We start from the raw sequence: 20,292 nt of genomic DNA on the forward strand, positions 1-20,292 counted from the left end.
TGATAATTCCTCCGAGATTTTGAAAATTTCGTCCAGGTTTATGAAAACCTAGTCAAGTCAACTCGAGTGTGTTACATATATAATAATTAATTTTTTATTTAACTAATAATTAATTTTAGTTGTAGGTGCCAACTAGTTTAGTTGGTAAAATCTTTAAGTGAAAATATTAGAGACTTGGGTTTAAATTCCGCCAACATTGATTTAGTCCAAAATATATTAAAAAATATATTATTTTATATTTTATATTTTAAATCTTATTTTATATTTAAAAAAATATAATATTTAAATCATTAAAGATTGATTATTTCATGAGTAATGATTTTCAGACTTCCCTGCATGGCATACTCAAAATACTCTCTTGATGTGACATGTGTTAGAATCATAAATTCTGTGCCTTGCGATACACATGCACATCACCATAGATTTATGCAGACGTGTATCCCGAGACATGAAAGTTATGGTTCTAACACATACCTTGTCAGGAGGGTATTTTGAGTGGGCCATGTGGGGGAGTCAGGTTATCACAACTCCTATTTCATATAAGGTGATCGCTAGAGTGCTAGGTGGTACAATTCTTCGGGCCCACCAACATGAACTCTCGTAGAAGGAAATACCAAAGCTGATCCTCACTTGCCTCTTCAATTTCGTAATCTTGGGCCCTGTAATGGAACCCTATTAGTATAAATTAATTATTTAAAACAGATGGAAATCTTACATTTGGCAGCTGAGATGGCCGTCATAGGGTCTGGATTCTGGAATTAACATAAACCCTGTGTAGAGATATAGGGTGACACTCCAGAGTCCAGAAGACCCTTTATATTAAGAAACACTACTTAGGTCACAATATCAAGTTTTATTGGATTGGTTCCATATCAATACCGATCAGATCCAAATCAAATCCATTGACAATTATAAACCAACAACCTCATCTTCCTCAACCAAAAAAAAAAAAAAATTGTTTATTGAAGGAAAGGATCACTCTATGTAAGAGTTTATTTTGATTTTTTGGCACTTATATTTTGTGCAACTTTTTTTAAGTTCTCGGATTTTCCATAAAGTCTTTCATTTAATATTTTTTTATCTATAAAAAAAAAAAAGGAAAAAAGAAAATTCAAATTCAAATATTTTGAGTAAAAATGACAGGAGCAATTTAGTATTTCTTCTACATTATATTAGGAAAAATATATTACACTGCAACAGGAAGCTGGCCTCATCAAGCTGAACTGAGTTGCTTTCTCACTGTGCAAAATTGGTAGAGCCTCTTATTTAAAGGCTGTATAACTAACACCCATGTCGCCAGCCCCAACCCCGGAACAAAGATATTTTGTCATTGCCATCTGACCCACGTCTCGACGGTTATAAGCATAGCTATCAAGCTTGTACTTTGGAAAAGTGATACATTTGTTGCACGAACATACATATTCGCCAAAATCTAATAGTAGTAGTTCGAGTCCTTGTGATTCGCAGCGTCCTTACAGAGCATTGAACGCACTTCCATGATCGATCTTGGAGGTTCCAAGTCTTTATCTTGTAGTGCGTTTCCGAGTAACTGTTGCATCTGTGATGCAAAGGAATCATCCAAAACCTGCAAAATTTTAAACCACTCGATCATTAGTTGCTAAAAATAATCTACTGAAACATGAGATAGAATCCTGGCATGGTCTGAAGTTTCGTAAAATGTATCGGCTGAGACATTTTGGTTACAACTGAGATTGGAACAGAACATTGATCATGAAATATTTCATTGTTTCAGGATTTTTTTGGAACGTCAAGGTTTTTGTCCCGATAAAGACAGTGTCTCGAGATGAGATTTTGCGCCTTGAGTCATGGCACTACTAGTAACGAGTCAATCATGAACCCCATCAACAAGATCTCCCTCCAAGACAAAAATCAGCACAATTGGGTGATTCAAATTAATTGGACAAACGATTTAAGGTAGTTCTTTCAAAGTCTACTCATGATCCAATCAAGCTGACTCTTCCCCCCCCCCCCCCCCCCCCCACATCAATGAACCCATTGATTGGCTGATAGTACCTTCCGACACTTCCCCATTCAGTATATAAAAATCATACCCACATATGACATCTAGACAGTCGGGCAGGAGACAGAATTTAACAGATGCCAGCCATTACAATATACTAGAATTTGTTTGTGCCGTCTGTGGGGCCTAGGGGGTGAAAGAGGGAAAACAATAAATTGGGAGGGTATTATTGCAAAAGAGGGGAAGAGGAAAAGCAATATAGAAAGTTGTAAGGGTCTTTTTGGAAAGGGATAGAAGAGAAAAGACCATAAAATTGGGGTTATTCTTGGAAAGGCGAAGAAGAGAGGAGACAAATGAGGAGGTACAACTGTCCTCGAGATATGTTGTTTACGGGGTATAAATCTTAAGATAAAGGAGTGGGATCCACCGTTGTATTCTTATGTAGACTACAGTTTAGGTAGAAAGGGTAAAAGAGGAAAGATAGTAAAGTTAGAGGGGTATAATTAAAAAAGGGGGGGTGGGAGGAAAGATGAGTTGAAGGGGGAGGAGAGGAAAGGTAGAGTAGGGTTGTGTGGACCCCACTCCTTTGTCTCAATCTTTACCCTACAAAACTATAGCTGAGTGGGGTCCTCCGTTGTGTTTTATAATCTAGATATAGTCAAAGAGCCACATGTAGTACATAGGCAGGCATGCCCAAACTGATATGGTAAGGATGACTATTACCATCCAATGCTTGGACGCTGAACATTAACCATACATTTTCCAAATATTTAAAACTATAATGCATTGGTGATTATGATCAATGTGATCTTGTCGATTTTTGGTGAAGCGGGTTTCTTATATAGAACACCAGTTGCATGTTTTTCTCAACCCCCAGTTAAGTCAAGTTCAAAGCTTTGATCCTTTTGAACTATTTTCACTCAATATTTTTGCAAGAAAACACAGAAAGAACTACTCACAGAAACGGCAATTCGCGAGCCTTTATACCAAGATCTGTTCTCTTTCCTGTTCTCCAAGAAATTTAGCACATCCTGCAACCAAAAAAAAAAAAAAACAATTAAGATGTTCAGAAATACAAAGCATAATGACATTTCAAGAAAGCATCAGATACAACTCACGTGTCCCATTCGGTCCCAATAGCCTCGGCAGATGGATATAAAGACATGAGTCTCACAGACAGTATGGAGATGATCAATTGTGTTTGTGAGCTGGTCTTTCAAGGGCTGCATTCGACTTCGAACATCTGATTCAACCACGGTCCCCTTCGAGTCTTGGATGATCTTTTTCAGTTTTGTTGCACTCTGCACCCTTGTCTGACAATATATAGAATCAAATAATAGATAATTTTAGCAAAATGAAATATTTGATCTAAGAGTCACAAAATCATACAATCAGAGTTCAAAGCATAGAATACGTATGTGCATGCAAACTGATAAGGGTAGTAGATCATTAATAGGGACATCACTACCATACATGGTTGCACATGAGGTTGGGGGCAACAACTCCACAAATCCTATACAATATCTCGAATGTCAAGTAATCACACCCATGGATAGTAACAAAAAACTGTTTTTTTCGAAAAATTCTCATATTCTGTTACTCTGATGATTAAAACAATTTTTTTTAGAAGGAAAAAAAAAAATTCTTTCTTTTTTTTTTAAAAGAAAAAAATTATTTTTTTTATAGCCTTATGGTTATTTCTAATGGGTTGGGATCCGTTGACTCCTAAGAATGACTCATGAAAAAAACACATGGTCCCAACCCTTTAAATACAAAATTCAATGGTCGAGATTTATGGGTATCTTAACCACACAAATCTCAGAGATACTTATCCCGAGGATAAATCTCAACCATTGGATTTTGCATTTAAAGGGTTAGGATCATGTGTTTTTTTCATGAGTCATTTTTAGGAGTCAAGGGATCCTGACCCATTTCTAATTTTGTCTATAAATATATTTTATATTACATTTTTTTTCATAATTTTAATATATATATATATATATATTTATTGTCATATTTATCCTTTTTCCCATTTTAATCTCATTTCTCTCCTGTCTTTTCCAAAGTTTTCCCTTGCCGTTTCAGACCAGTATTCCGAGTTGGTGACTATGAATCCATGGATCTTCATTCTAGACTATTGCCATAGTTACTGATGTCCGAGGGACTATAGATTCAATGGTCACAATTGTCCAATGACGTCCCATTTTCAATGGAGATATATGATTCCTTAAGTGGGACAACAAATGCATATCTCAAACCGTAAATGTTCCTCTCAATTTCACCAATATTAATTTACATACATATTTTTGGACAAAGTAGCTCATATTGGACCCATGTAACAGTAGGGCATATACATATAGATTGACAGATAAATTCTTCTCGACTAAAAACATTTTTTCAAGTTTTCTTTCTGAACTGATCGCATTATTTTTCTGGGAAATGACTTGTGGTAATGAACGGAGAATTTGTAGGGCATAAAATGTGTCGAATTTTATCCAAAATCTGAGTGATCCAGATCTGAATTTAATGGGTTTGGACCCTTAGAGTTTACCTGAATAAAAAATGGGCAAAATATGGATTGATAACCATTGATCCAGGTCAGATATGTATCCATCCCTATATCTGCCTAGATCCGAATGATATATTACTTTGAAAATTATGTTTTTATGTTTTTCAAAATATCTTTTTTTCTACTACTTTAATATAACATGAATTCTTATAAAATAAAAGAATTATAATAGTAAAATAAAATAATATAGCAACTAGAAAAGAAATATAGCAAAAAAAAAAGTTGAACCGACCCGAATCAAGTAATTCGATTGGGTTAGATCCAGATCCAGATCCGGTTTTAGTGAAAGCAAAATGGATCGGATATGGTTTTAGCTAAAATAGGATCTGAGTCGGATTTGGATACAGATCCGAATAAAAAATCCAGACCTAGATATGGATAGACTCAAATCCAACCCAACCCATTTTAAGACCTAAGAATTTGGAATAAAATGCATTATTTTCAGATGGGTACTCACATTTTCTACAAGTTTCTCCACAACTGCTTGAAGGTAGTTTCTGAACTTGGTTCTCAGCATAACTGTTATTTCACTGAGCCTCTCACCAGGGACTGCGCTTCCACCATTGGGAATGCAAGAACCCCACGATTTCAACTGAGTTTCTATCCTCGGTCGCAGCACATCAAGCATCCTCTTCATGGAGTTCAAAAGAATTCCCAACTAAAAAAACAAAACCAAATTCTGAGGTCAAAAGAATATACAACAGAAATGTTAGAGAGTCTTGGACATAACAGCTCACCTCCTCGGGCACAGTGTAGGCGCATACGGAACGGTTAGCAAGTTTTTGTATGTATTTGAGGCCAAATTTCTTAGGTGTCAGATTGTCCTTCAATGGTGATATAACATCTGCATATTGCTTTTCCAAAGCCTCCACGATTGCCTTCTCTACATCTGCAATAGCCTTTTAACAAATTTGCCACATAAACAGATCAAACAAATCCTAAGGTGTCAGATCCAGTGAAAAATGGTTTAAAATCTATAATATACAAGCATCAAAGGAGATGTTTACATTCATAGTTTAAAATCCTATCTGGAGGCATTTTTTGGTCAAAGGAAAAAAACCAAGACCATCTTGACCAATACGGTACAAGACAAACCCAAGATTCCTCCAACACGACCCAAGAAATTCCTCCATTCTCTGATGTGTCATACCCCAGTTAATCCCTGTGACCCTCTTATATTCATAGTTCTCCCCCTCTCCGACAGATCGGGCTTTTGGAGTAGTTGGTTGGTTAACATGGTGTCAAAGCGCTAGGTTTGTATAGATCATGGGTTTGATTCTTTCCACCCTTACGGGTGAGAGGGAGTGTTGAGTGTATATTTCCTCCACTCTCAGGTGTGTCATACCCCAGTTAAGCCTATGACCCTCTTACATTCATAGTTCTCCCCTTTTCCAACAAAGAGGTTTTTTCGAGAATTGGTTGGTTAACATGGTATCGGAGCAAGAGGTTCATATAGGTCATGGGTTCGATTCTTAACACCCTTTGGGTGAAGGGGAGTGATAAGTGCAGGATTTGCCTGCTCCGGGGAGTTACGTATTATTGTACCCCTGTTCAGCTCATGACCCTCTTATATATATATATATGGGTCACGTTCAAGGGCCAACTTTTTGGCAAAACATTTTTCAAAACATGAGTTAGAAGTTTTGGAATGGGCTGATTTTTGGTGATGATGATCTCCTCACCGTAGAGATCATCCTCACCAAAATCAGCCCATTCCAATTCTAACTCATGTTTTGAAAAATGTTTTGCCAAAAAGTTGGCCATTGAACGCCACCCTATATATATATATATAGGGGGCAGTTCATGGGACATAGGTAAAAACATATGTAAAAACAATGGTTTTTCAAAATATGGGTTAGAGGTTTTGGATTGAGCTGATTTTTTGCGAGGATGGTCACTATGATGAGAAGATCATCCTCACAAACTCAATCTGAAACTTCTAAATCCATCAAAAGTGATTTACAAATTATTGGCAAAAAATGGACGGTCCACATTCTAAATCACTTTTAATGGGGTTAGAAGTTTCAGATTGGACTGATTTTTTTTTTTTTTGGATGATCTTCACATCATAAAGATCATCCTCACAAAAAATCAGCTCAATCCAAAACTTCTAGTCCATATTTTGAAAATTTATTAATGTTACATTGTTTTTACATATGTCCCTTGATCCGTTCCCATATATATATAGGGGTGAGTGTGTGTGTGTGTGTGTGTGTGTGTGTGTCAGACGGTCACTTTTGACCTGGGAGATCTATATCGATCGGAACCATCACTTTTTTTCCAACCTTTATGTGCATATCGCCTGCTATTCAATTCAATTAATATCTAGTAATAAGACCCATATATGCATATAACTACTAAAAGATGAATTGATAATAAAGATCCTCATATTTGAACGTACATTTTCCAGAACAAAAATATATTCTGGCCAGCGGAAAATGATAATCTCGTATTCATTCAAGGTTTCTGCCAGCCGATCATACATATCATCCACAAATGGAGTAGTAGAATGTTGTGTTCTGACTCCCGACCACTTCACCTGCAAGTCAATGACTTCAATTAATTTCTACAATCGCAAAGTTAAAGGGAATAACTAAAGATAAAGAGAAATGGTCATAAAAGTTGGGGGCTGCATTAAAAATTCCTTCCAAATTACGATTAAGATGAAAGCTGAACAGTTCTAAAATATTGCCAAAGCTGAAAGCTCTAAATGTATTTTTCCGTATCAATATCCACATACATTTCTACTGCTAAAGAGAAAATTATCACAACTAAATAGCTTATGTTCGAAGAGGAAACCACAAGTACAATTAGCTAGCAGTAGTTTAGGAGAGCTGCTATTGGCGCCCCAACTTTTACTTATTACACCCCAATTTTTTAAATTATTTATCACGCCCTAATTAAAGATTAAAAGACACCATTCAAACATTACAAAAGTTTTGTTCAAGTTATTATTATTTCAACATTACAAAGCAGTTGTTTACAATTAGGGTTAGGCCATATAAGATCCTAAATCTAACAAATAGAAATCTAAAAAAAATAAAGAATGAGTGAGAGAGAGGGAGAGTTTCTATTGGCACCCCAACTTTTACTTATGAGTTTCTGTTGACCCTTTTTTTGTAGTTGTGATAATAGCAAACTCTCTAAGCATGCACACCTTTCCTTCAAAATTTAGACTTTCAAATGATACGAAAACAACAATTTGCAAGGCAGCGTATGATTTTTACCTTATCTAATTTGCAAGACTCGAGTAGAGAGAGACGCTTATCTTGAATCCAAAGAATGATGTACAAGTGGAACAACTCTTTTGCATCGATTCCTCCTTTGACAGGACTGAGAAAAGCGTAAGAAATATAAGCCCTGGATTACGAAACGTAAAAAAAAAAACTACTAAACCAATAATCTGAACAAGGAATAACATCATGAGAGAGTAATTACTTAATGTTCCAGCTAGCTAGATCCCTTTGAAAATCTGCTGTTGCAATTACAAGATCGACTACAGAAGGTGAGGGGCCTGTTGGAGGGCATGCAACAAGGAATGCTCGCAATCTATTGCAAAGTTCTACACTGTATATGGATGAAGAAATATTTGGGAGGTCTATAAAACTGCAAAAGAGGATAACCGAGCATGCGTCAATGATAAAATTGCACATAGAATTGGTTAAGTAGCCTAACAAATCACTAGCCAAAAGACAAAGCAAGCATGTAAGACCGACAAAGTGTGGCTATGCCCATGAACTATGGAAGAGTTTGCATAGGTCCTGGGAAAATAGGATAATTATATTATTAGAACCTCTAAAACAAAATATGGAAGAATTACTTGTTCAGAACAGGGCTACCCAATTCGTTGGTAAGGAACTGAACCGCGAGCAGGTTCGAACCGAACTAGTTCACGGTACAGTTCACAGTTGGTTTGTGAAATGCAGTGAACCAAACCAACTGCATTTTACCTTTTTTTTATTTTACATGCCCATCCACATGTTTGAAAATATTTAAGATATCCCCCTAAAATTTCAAACTGATAGCATGCCCCTTTGACCTTGGTATTTATTATTAGACTGTTGGAAAATGATTAAATACCCTCATCTTCAACTTATAAATATAAAAAAAGCTTGACTTTTTCTCACCAAAATCTCCCATCTTCAATCTCTATTTTTTTTATCCTACTCATCACTTCAACCTTCAAATGCCCTCATCTCTGTCTACCCCTACAAACCGGGTTCATTCTCGATTGGTAAACCATGAACTGCGAACCGGAATTCAAACTGAACGAACCCACGAATCAGGTAACATAGGTTCAGAATTTTGCTAGGGATAAACTCATAAACCCCCACTCCCTTTCTCTATTCTCGTATAACTTCAAGGTAATTTTTAATCAGCTTAACCAATAAAAGATGTTGAACAGCAACTGTGATACCGAAGTTGACATAGGCAACCTTTGATACCTAATCATTTATAAAAGTGCAAGCAAGTGAAGGAGGGCATTGGTACTACTCGCGGACTTTACCAACTTACCAAGCCAGCAGCTTCAACAATGTATGGAGGTTTGGGTTGAGATTTGACATTGGAATGGGTATAGGGTAGAAGATCAAGGGCGTAATTAGGATTAGTGTTAGATTCCAAGTCAAAACTAGAGAAAACAGCCCCAATGTGTTGATCTAATGTTAAGATGTTGAAGCTGAAAGCTCAGAACATATTTGATCAGTTGAACCCAGCTACTTAGGATAGGGCTTTGATGGTGACGACAACGATGAAGGTTGTTATCATGCTTCTTCAATCATTTCCAAAAAGATTGAAGTGTTATCTATGTCAACTAATGTTCTCAGATTAATTCCAAATTTAAACTAAGAGAAGTTTACAACAAAGAACAATTTCAAAAGTATGTAAGGAGTCACACCTAAACTTCATACAAATTAAAAGGTAAACAAACTCAAAATAGAAACTTCATCATCATCTATGCCTCATCCAAAATCTAGTAGTCAACAAAATGAATCCTATTTTTCCCAAGGAATTCGATCTTGAGCCATATATTCAGTCAAGGCATGTGTCATATCTTTCTTACCAAGCACATCCTCATCATTTATAAAGAAACTTGACATGGACTAAAAGTTATAGAAATTATGTACTGTAACTATAGGATCATGGCAACCAAATTAGAAATCTAATGTGGATGGACCTAACAGGGTAAAAAACTATATTTATTGTGGATCGTGGGCCCAAAGACCCATGTATCAACTGACTCATGAGGCTTGGTGGGCATGGTTGTATGGTTTAGTTGGACCCAATAAGGAATGGATTTCAGCCTTGTAGTCAATATGATGATTGATATCTTCAAACACAACAACAACAAAAAAAAAAACCCTCAACTACAGCTCACACACTATCATCTCACTAGACTCTCCACGTGATATGAACTATTGTACCTCGGAAGCACATGGTGATTGTGAATCTCTATATCAGTAAAAACTTCATTCCTGATATTCAAACAAAGAGATTTCATCTTCTGATAAGCAGTAGAAAGAATCATAGCATCCATCAATGTGCCTTCACTGTTGCTGGTAACATATTCATCTGTTTCAGCCAAGTGCCTTCTTGATCTCTTTTTTGCTGCGGCCTTGAGAGACACAGGTTCACGTCAAACAGATTGAAACAAGCATCATTTAAGAAAATTTTAAAAATAAAAACAGTTTTTAACCTGGAAACAGCTGCATAATTTCAACTGTGCCTCTGGAGATAGTATATCGTGAAGAAGAGTGTAAAGCTTTACAGCAGGTGCCAAAGCAGGAGCTGGAGATCCAATTGCAGGCCTAAAAACATCCATCATTCCAGACGACACCGATTCATCCAAAGACTTGTAGTTTTCAAAAACCAAAGCAAGAATCTGCTCAATTTGTTCCTCAATTTCTCCCAATATGCGGTTCTGGGTAAACCAATCATTCATACTGTGCTTTAGTAGATTTTCAACAAAATAAGAACTACCAACTCAAAGAAAGAAAATTATGAACACTCGCAGAGGCTTGATTAAGATAATTCATGTGTAATGAGAAGAGGCAAAAGTGTGGTACAAAAGTACAATATCCACAATTTATGACAACCCCTTTAATGCGGGATGCAAATAAAGCCAACAGTCACAGATCCCAACGAAAATTTTGTAATTATTTAGGTCTCCACTTATTTGGGTCTAGCAGGACAAACTAGATTTATTCGATTCTAAGGTTGGTGGAAAAAGCTAGTTCGGTTAAAGATTTGAAATTATAGCATTTTTGCAATTATGGTTAGGTTTGGAGAAAAGGGTAGAACCACCTTAGAATCGAATACATTTAGCATATCCAATATTTGATGATGATATGAAGGTAACTTCAGCAGAAAAATCTAGTTGCAAGCACATACCTCTTGATGACTCAATGTTTTCTTAGCATTGCCCTTCATAATTACGGGTAGTAGCAAATCGTGCACCAAAACAAGACAGTCAGCTGAAGGTGTAGCCACATCCATCACATAAGAAAGGTATCTGTCAAACATTATACACTTGAAACATCATTACCCATTGAAAATTACCTAAGGAATAGGTAATCGGGAGTAACAAGTTTAGCTCGAACAAGTTCCACAGCTAAACAGAATGCCAATACCTTAGTTTCGTGTATGCATCTGAAACCCCATAGTAAGATGCGAATTCAGTCAGTAACCACTTCCATGGGCCATGCAGCAACAAATTTCTTTGTCTAAAATGCTGAACTTTCATCGCAACTTCTAAAACCAAGTCATATGCCACAGTTTCTGCAACAGAACCGCACTAAGAACAAAAAAGGAAAAGAATTAAGACAAAGAGATGATAAGTAACAATATTACAAGGTTGAAAAAACATCAATCCCCACAAAATATCATATAGTGACCAGAAGTATTAAACCAGACCAGGGGGGAGTCGTGGGGCATAAAATGTGTCAGATTTTATCTGAAATCTGAGTGATCCGAATTTAGCGGATTTGGACCCTTCGAGGAGATCCGAATAAAAATATGGGTTGAATATGGGTCGATGTCCCTTGACCTGAGTCGGATACATATCCGTCCCTATATCCGCCTAGATATGATATATTGCTTTGAAAATTATATTTTTTTCTACTACTTCAATATAACAAGAATTCTTATAAAATAATAGAATTATAAAGGTAAAATTGACTATATAGTAATTAGAAAAGAAATATAGAAAAAAAAAAATTAAACAGTCCAAAATTATCCGACCAGAATCAAGTAAATTGATCGGATCCAGATATAAAATTCAGATCTGAATAAGGATATACTCATCAGGTGACTGGAAGTACATTTGGTACAACCTATGGTACCCATCAGGTAGACTATAAGTACATTTGACCAATGGCATACGCAAGGGAGAAACAGGAGTTCAACTTAGATTCAATTATCACCCAATAAACTTAGAGAATAAGGTTAGTTCCCATACCTTAAGATTTTCATCGGCACTAGTTGAATAGTTTATATAGAGCTGTATTTTTCCAACAAGCTCATGCTCCGGCTCACGATAAATAGACCACCAACGAAGCTTGTCACCCTGCATTTAACCCATATATAAGCCTCCTAACACAACAATCTATGCCTTCATATATATTAGAGAATTTAAATATCCTTACCGAGTCCTCAGTTATTGTAGCCATCTGAGCAAGTACACGTCCATAATGATTTCCCTTTGAATCCTTTATTTCAATAATAAGATCATCACCTACACTATCTGGAAAGCTGTATCATAATAGAAAAGCAGGTCAATTTGATACACAGATTAATCTCTCTCTGTTATAGTGAACAAAAACATGGATAAGAATACATACAAAACATGAGTTTCACCAGATCCAGGTTGCATTCGAATGGCATCTTCTTCAGTTGAACTTTTCAGTCTCAATAGATAGGAGTATGTCTCTGAAAAGATTTATCAAATCACCTTAAGGCAAAAAAATACATAACAAAATAAGCGTTCAATGCATGTCGGAATCACATAGTTTGTTGGTTCGCTTGGTTTGAATTCGAGTTCATGGTTCGTCACCCTTGGACGAACCCGGTTCATTGAGGTAGTTCGTAGAGGATATTTAAGTCATTTCTATTAATCACATAGAAGAAGACTCAGGTCAAAGGGGGCATATCATTAGTTCGAAAACAAAGGGGTATACTTAATATTTGACCAAATCTTGGGATTTTCAAAATAAGGGTTATTTCACCAAATCATTGGGGCATCTCTAAAATTCACTAAAACATGGGGGTTCGTCTGGTTTGTTGTTTTTGATGAACCCACTACGAACTGAACCTAGAATTGTTTCGGTTTGTACCGGTTCAAAGTTTGGCACTATATCAGTGAAGGCGGTAACACAGGCCATGATGAATGTATCATGGACAACACAGTCAAGCACCCATTGAAGATGAGGTTAAGTTTACCTTGTGCTACATCATATGAAGACGAACTGCTGCGTAGAGTTGTCACACCAACTTTTAGTAGTCCAGAAACTTCTTTTATATACTGAGTGCTAGCTTGAACATATGCCAAGCTATGTCTCGAAAAAGAACCATTGGGAGGTATTCGAGGTACTACACGAACTTTCCGAATTGCTTCACATCCAGAAGAGAGAGTTGACCGTAAATTGGAAAAACGGTACCGAAGAGAGTCCATTTTTATAGTTGGTGGTTTTAAAGATGAAAAACTGCAGCCGGTAGGTGGGTCCAGAGACAATTTCACTTTACGAACTGCATTTTAAAAAAAAACTTATGTCAAATATAGCAGTTTTCATAACTCCTCTTACTAAGAACTGAGGCAAAGAGGAGGTTTCACAATTAGATTTTTAAGTCTTAACAGTACCTTGAACCTTCATTTTTCCAATGGTTTTCTTTGGCTTCGGTGCTGCTCCCTCACTGACAAGATCTGATGACCGTTTTTCCAATAGTTCTTCCTCTGATTGTAATAATATATGCTGTAGACTATAATAGAAACATGGGAAATTAAAGCAATATGAGAAAGAATGATGAAAAAAACAAATTATTACATGTTAAAACACATGGATCAAGTCTCCATAATCTGAATGCTTTAATAATCAATTGAAATGACATGTTAGTTATTTGCGAGCATAAAAGATATGTAGACTTTCCCTATTGGAGTACTACGCACACTCAATTTTGATGCCTAATACGCACAGATCAAGTCCCACATACCTATTCTTTGTGGTAAGTTCTACCATAATGAATAAAGCATGCTCTAGACTCTAACAGTGTAGAGATGGAGCACAGGATTCTGGGATTCTTTTCTAATTAAGCAATTTGACCTCCCCAAATATTTAACTATAGAAATTGGTCCTGAGATAGCAAAAAACTACTAGACTTGTGCATTCTTTTTCTGTTTCCACTTTGGTAAATTATTTCTTATTCCTATTAAGTGAAGGTACAGGATTTTCGTTTGCAGATACTACACAAGAAAAGGACCCAACATATTAGAAGTTAAATCCTCCATGTTACCTCTCTGGCTTGATTCCTAGTGTCCCCACTTGTGTTTTCTACTGTTATGTTGACATATATTTCATCCATTTACAAGAGACAGATAAAGCTAAAGTGACATGATGAGGCACAACCTGCAGTCGGCATTTGGAATTAAATTGGAGAGCTTCTATTGGCACCCAACTTTTACTTATTACACTCCAATTAAAAATAAAAATAAATAAGCCAATGGCAGACAATAAGTAAAAGTTGGGATGCAAATAGAAACTCTCTCTCTCTCTCTCTCTCTCTCTCTCTCTTTTTGTTTAGACATCTATTTGTCAGATTTAGTGTTTTATATGAGCCTAATCCTAATTGTAAACAACTGTTGAAGTTGTTTGAATATGTTATAATACTTTGTAATGTTGACGTAATAACTTGAACCAAGCGCTTGTAGTGTTTGAATGGTGTGTTTTATCTTTAATTAGGGCGTGATAAATAATTTAAGAAATTGGGGTATAATAAGTAGAAATTGGGGTGCCATTAGCAGCACAGCAATTCCAGTCATTCTAGTAATCAATGATCAGAGTTTGAATTGGCGTTCTGATCACAAGAAAATAAAATAAGTTATGGAACGTCCTTTTATGTAACCTTCAGGAGACAAGTAGTTAAACATTGCACTATTGTGAGTGACAACTATAAATCAGGCTGTTCCAGCAAATTAAACTTTCAAATGGCACATAGAAACAAAAATAATAAGAAGGCATTCCTTCTATGATAATGCATCATGAATTTCAAATCATAAAAAACAGAACAGAAATGACTCAACTCACCCAAATGCATTTCTCAACAGTGCACATTCATTCTCCAAAAACATGGGAGCTTCCATGCAACCCATGGCCCATGAGTGAAGACAAAGCCGAACACATGCATCATATGAAAGCACAGCATACCATGGACCTTGCCCACTGTGTATCCCATATACAACCCATGTAAGAATAGTTCATGAAGAAGCAAGATTAAAGCCAAAAACATAAAGTGAGTTCTGTAATTAGCCACAAGGAGACAGGTGTATTACTGAAACCAAATATCTTTACTATTATAATGAGAGAAGACGGAGTAGAAGTGGTTCTACACCAAAATTTGGATTCCAAAAAGCCCTCACCTTAACATTTAAACGTAATATAATCAGGGCCATTTTGGTCCAAAAAAATGAAAATTGCACGAGTTTTCAAAATGACAAAAATATCCTCTTTTTTTAACTATGTAATCTTCGAAACAATCCTTTAATTAATATTTTAAATGACAAATACGCCCTTCAGAGATGTGCGTTTGCACATGCCACCTTCTAGTAACAAAAAAGAACTGTGGTAAATTCCACTTACAGGATATGGTCAGAACATACCTTGCATGGAATGTGGGGAGACGAGCTGGTAATGAACCTGAAGATACAGTAGCTTCCATACCAACTGTTGTCCTGTCAAAAATGATGGAGGCAGTATATTTGCTCATTCACAATAAACCAGTAATGTGTGTATTTGCAATACGAATCTGCTGGCACTAGACCATACAAACCTTACGTACTGGTTAGGAATCTTGTTCCCAGTATTATTATGAGCACCAACCCCAGAAGCTGTGTTCCCAGGGGTGGTCGGCACCTTTCTAGTTGAGGAACCATTTGAAGCAGCAGTACACGGTGTGCCATTTGCTTTGGAGTGCTGAGATTGCTCATCAACTTCGTTGGCTGCCTGATCAGAGCCACATAATGGCGGTGCACTGGGGCCATCAGCATTATCACAAAGCTTCTTATTCTGCAGACCTCTTACACGGAAGTCCTGTAAAAAATCTAGTCAGCTAAGTATTGCATGAGTAGAATATAAAAGGGAAATATGAATATGAGTGCTGTAAATAGAGAAATCAACCATGTATTTGTGTTCATACTTATCATAATATATTATATCGATAGATAATCCTAGGAAAGATAAAATTAGAGAAAGAAAGAAAAACCATTTGAGAAAATGTAGGATTACCTCCAATAGGTGATAAACTATGAGAAAATCGACTGAGATGCTTGGGTATATTCAATAAAGACCAATTACAGCCCCAATTAGACGAAATATTCAAGTTGAACATTCTGGTGTTGGGCTTTTTGTTTTTCAAGTGTAAAGTTTTTAAAGAGTTTAAGGGAATCTTCTTTGATGATTTTCTGGTTAGATGGGAGCAAGTTTGTTGTATTCGGTCCGATTAGCGTGATTCCCTCTTCTTGTATTGTTTCTTATCGTCAGTCCTCTAGACCGATTTTTATGAAATGATCTTTACTTATAAAATAAAAAGGAGCTAGAGGAAGACACAAAAGAACTTGAATTGAGATTGTGAAAACAGATATGAACACATTTTCAATAATAGAAGATGTGGCTCAGGAAAAAATGGATTGGAGGACATAATTCGTTGAGTCAATCCCAAATCCTTGGGATTAGGTTTGATAATGATGATAACATCTTTAAATGATTCTAAGCAATATCTAACAAGCATAGAGTTGCGATCCAAAATGGTGTTCCGATCCTATAGCAACATACAGTGTCTATGTGGCGCGCTTTGGTTGGAAATCAAACACATCGGGCTGTGTGCATGTAGAAAATAGCTTGGTTAAGAGCCCCGGGTTTTAAACTCAACCAAAAAGTGCCACATAGACACTGTTCCTATGGGACACTTTACTTGGAGTTCGTTTTTTGAGACCCCCATTTTGGAGACCCCACATTATACGTGGACCAATGAAAATTTGGGGTCTCCGTAGGTCTCCAAAATCGCCCTTCCTTACCTGACCGTGATTCCGAAACACAATTTATGAGCAACTAGTTAATCAACCACCCCAAACTAAATTTGAATTTGACAACTAAATTAGCCCTGAATTTCCAGGAAAAAATAATAATAATTTATCTCTATTATGCATATTTAAGCAATCAAATTATACAACACATTGTGCACACATCAATACTCAAAATCAACAAAACACATAAAGGCAACAAACCTTTTCGGCAGTGATCTCCACATTCACATGTGAAGGAACACTAGACGTATAGCCCTCGGAAATGTAGGTTCTTCTATGAGGCACAGAGCCATTGGTGCTTCCAACGCGCGTAGATGTAAATTCCGAGCTCATAGCCGAATCCGACAATTCATCATCAGTATAATCATGCTGTCCAGCTGGATAAGTATTACCTCCACCACCACCAACACCAACTCCCGGTCCCCGGGTCCCACGTTCCGGCCTCAACCCAATCGTCTCCCTCGACGAACTAAAATCAGATTGCACACTATCACTAACATAACGTCGCGGTTGCCTTGAGATTGTTGTGGTGTTTCTCTGACCACCATTACCAATTCGATGCTCTAAATCATCTTGTGGAGACGAATCAAGCGAGTATCGTCCTCCGTATACCTCATCATCCTCCTCTGATTCCGTCGTCTCGTCCATATCGGACCCAAACCCACTATCATCCACATCAACAGGTAAAGAATTGCGCACTGGAATCGCTCCAGATGGCAAATGCCCACTTCTGAACTTCGATGGAGGAGGTAATCCGAACCCTCCTCGACCACCATTACGTGTTCTTGTTAACGGATCGCTCCACATTCTTTGATTTGAATCAGTAATTGGAACTCCCCTCTTCTTAGCACCGCTAACACCCTAAAATTTTCAGATTTTTAAAATTCACATTCAAAATTCAACCAAACAATTATTGAAATAGTTAAAAAATTAGAAAAATTCGAGTAAAAAATTAAATAGAAATCAAGATATATTACCTCTCTAGCCCATCTAACAGCACTAGTATCAAGTCCTTCAGTGAACATTGCTAGGGTTTCTTCAAAAACGCCCAAAAGAATCGATTTTTTACAGAAAAAATAGTATGGTTTCTCTCTGAGAAACACAATTAGAACTGAAAAACAGAGAAAAATTAGAGATTTGTTGAAGATGAATCGATCTATATCTTCTTCTCTGCCTCTCTCTCTCTCTTTCTCTCTCTCCACTGTGTACTTGAGGTTCCCTCTGCTTTAATATTTCAAAAAAAAAGGAAAAAATAAAAAATAATAATAATTACCATTAAAGAAAGAAAAGAGAGATAAAGAGAGAGTAATTACAGATTAGTACAGAAAAAAAGAAACTTACTTACTTTTAAGTCCGAAAATAAAGCGGCACGTTGGATTGTCGTCAAAATGAGAGTAACGGGAAGATGACGTGGCAAGAAGATTTCTGCTTTTTCTAACGGTCGAACTGTGTGTGAGTGGGACGGCCGTTTGTCGTGCACCGCTATATAAGCCGCAGTCTGGTGGTTTTGGTGGTCCCACTACCTTCTTCAAATTCTCTTGTTTGGTGGTGAGAACAGTCAGACTGTGGAGTATGGACTGCGGTCTTTACTCTTTAGGTCTTTGCATTTTGTTGGTCTAGAATACCGAACATATCCCTATTTACAAGGCATCACTTGAAGCGAAATTGACCCGAACCAAACCTGTTAATGTGAGTAGGAGTAATCGAGTCGGATTGCTTCGAATCAACAAATTGCGAGTCAAAATAAAAATCAATAATTGAAACTGTTTAAATAAAATTTTTGATGGTTTCAAATCTGATTCCATTAATTTGAGAATTAGAATAGATGCAAAATATAATTGAGAAAAGTTAACGATTTGAGTTAATTTCCTTATAAAAATAGGATCAGAACTGACCCATTGACACCCCGAAGCAATATTGTCATTGGATTGAATTTGATTGGATTGAATTGGATTGGATTAATTTGAGACCAATCTAATAAAGATAGGATGAAAATGAAATCGAATCCAAAATTGGATTAAATCTGATTTGACACGTAATACACACATAAACTTCGTACATGTAGATGAAATGTATCATGTGAGGCCATATGATAGGGTGACTTACCAATCTTACAATATGTGATAAAAATATATAAGTTTTGTATTTTATTTAAAGATGTGGTAGATATCTATATATTTTTATATGTTTTGTCCAAATGGATAATATTTTATTAGTTCCAATACAAAAGTGTTAATTTTTTTTATCAAATGATATTGAAAAATGCTAAAACGACACAAAGTATTTACTACGATTCTCACAAATCTAACGTGGGATGTGCACATAACCATAGATGTGTTTCCTCACGATACAAGTAAAAATCATCTACAATTATGTATACATGTCCACGTTAGAATTGTGAGAATCATAGTAAATCCTGTGTCACCCCAGCACGACTCACTGATATTAGATCCCTGACACTCAATATTATTTGAGAAATATTTTAATATATCTTATTTTTAAGTTGAAAAATAAGGATACGAAATGAAACATTAATTATTTTAGATTTCTTAGACTTTTTTTTTTTTTTTAATATTTTAATTCGATTAAACAAACGATAGAGGCGAATTAACGTGTAAAGTAACAAAAAAAATAAGATAAACCACAAAGTTCTCTAATTTGATTTTTCATCTGAGCCAGGCATCCACAGAAATCGAGTTGATTGGACATCACATCACACACCCTAATGTTAAAGTATGTGGTAGTCATAGATGCTTTTCTCAAGATACGACTGAAAAGCATTTATGGTTGCTATCCACTTTCATGTCAAGATGTGCGATATGAAGTCCAAACTTGAGGTCACTCCAGCGTTACTCTTTGCATTAAATCACTACAACCAGAAATAAAATTAATAGATGATCAATCACAAAATACTAATTTATGTAAGAAAATATTTAAATTAAAATAAATATACTTAATTATAATAAAAATACTAGAAGTTAATTATCCCGAAGAGATCTATGTGTCTCCCAGATGAAGATGACTCAATCAAGTTGTCTCAATCACAATAGAGTTTTAAATATGCAAAGGCCTATTTCATCTTCAACCTTAAGATTCTATCTACTTCAACATTGAAATCTCAAAAACAAGGATGTTTGGAGAAGTAAAATAAAATAGGATTTTTAAATATTTAGAAAAAAAATTGTTTTACATGCCCATAACGAGTTGAAAATGAGCGCATTAAGGACATTTTTCATGAAAAACACAAAGTGTGAGTGAGTTTTTCATTGTCTCACTCCCTTTTACTCCATCTCTTCGTCTTTGTTATGTTCCAGCAAATGCTTCAATGGTAGTCACCTCATACGAAAACTTTGACAATAAAAATATAAAAGAAATTTTGGTAGAGTTTAAGCTAAAGAACATTATTTTTCAAGGTCAAGTTCTAACAACCTCTCAAGCATATGTTGGTATTCT

At 36.1% G+C, this 20,292-nt stretch overlaps 1 protein-coding gene across 1 annotated transcript; it reads right to left on the minus strand.

Annotated features, from left to right (window-relative positions):
• Positions 1-1,098: 1,098 nt before the first annotated feature.
• On the minus strand, positions 1,099-18,070 carry LOC147403683 (uncharacterized). Its single transcript, XM_086439363.1, has 22 exons — positions 17,817-18,070; positions 17,041-17,700; positions 15,588-15,847; positions 15,418-15,489; positions 14,846-14,980; positions 13,405-13,523; positions 12,987-13,292; positions 12,389-12,476; positions 12,194-12,299; positions 12,007-12,114; positions 11,180-11,343; positions 10,941-11,061; positions 10,246-10,470; positions 9,974-10,164; positions 7,989-8,156; positions 7,778-7,883; positions 6,952-7,089; positions 5,288-5,449; positions 5,008-5,208; positions 3,100-3,294; positions 2,941-3,012; positions 1,099-1,585 (listed from the first exon to the last, which is right to left on the minus strand). The coding sequence occupies exons 1-22, from the start codon at positions 17,862-17,864 to the stop codon at positions 1,433-1,435; spliced, it is 3,798 nt and encodes a 1,265-aa protein (XP_086295489.1). The 5' UTR covers positions 17,865-18,070; the 3' UTR covers positions 1,099-1,432.
• Between the last annotated feature and the right edge of the window lie 2,222 nt (positions 18,071-20,292).

The sequence above is a fragment of the Akebia trifoliata genome, chromosome 4 (assembly GCF_017979445.1).
Source record: "Akebia trifoliata isolate Shusen 1 chromosome 4, ASM1797944v1, whole genome shotgun sequence".
NCBI classification, from domain to species: Eukaryota; Viridiplantae; Streptophyta; class Magnoliopsida; order Ranunculales; family Lardizabalaceae; genus Akebia; species Akebia trifoliata.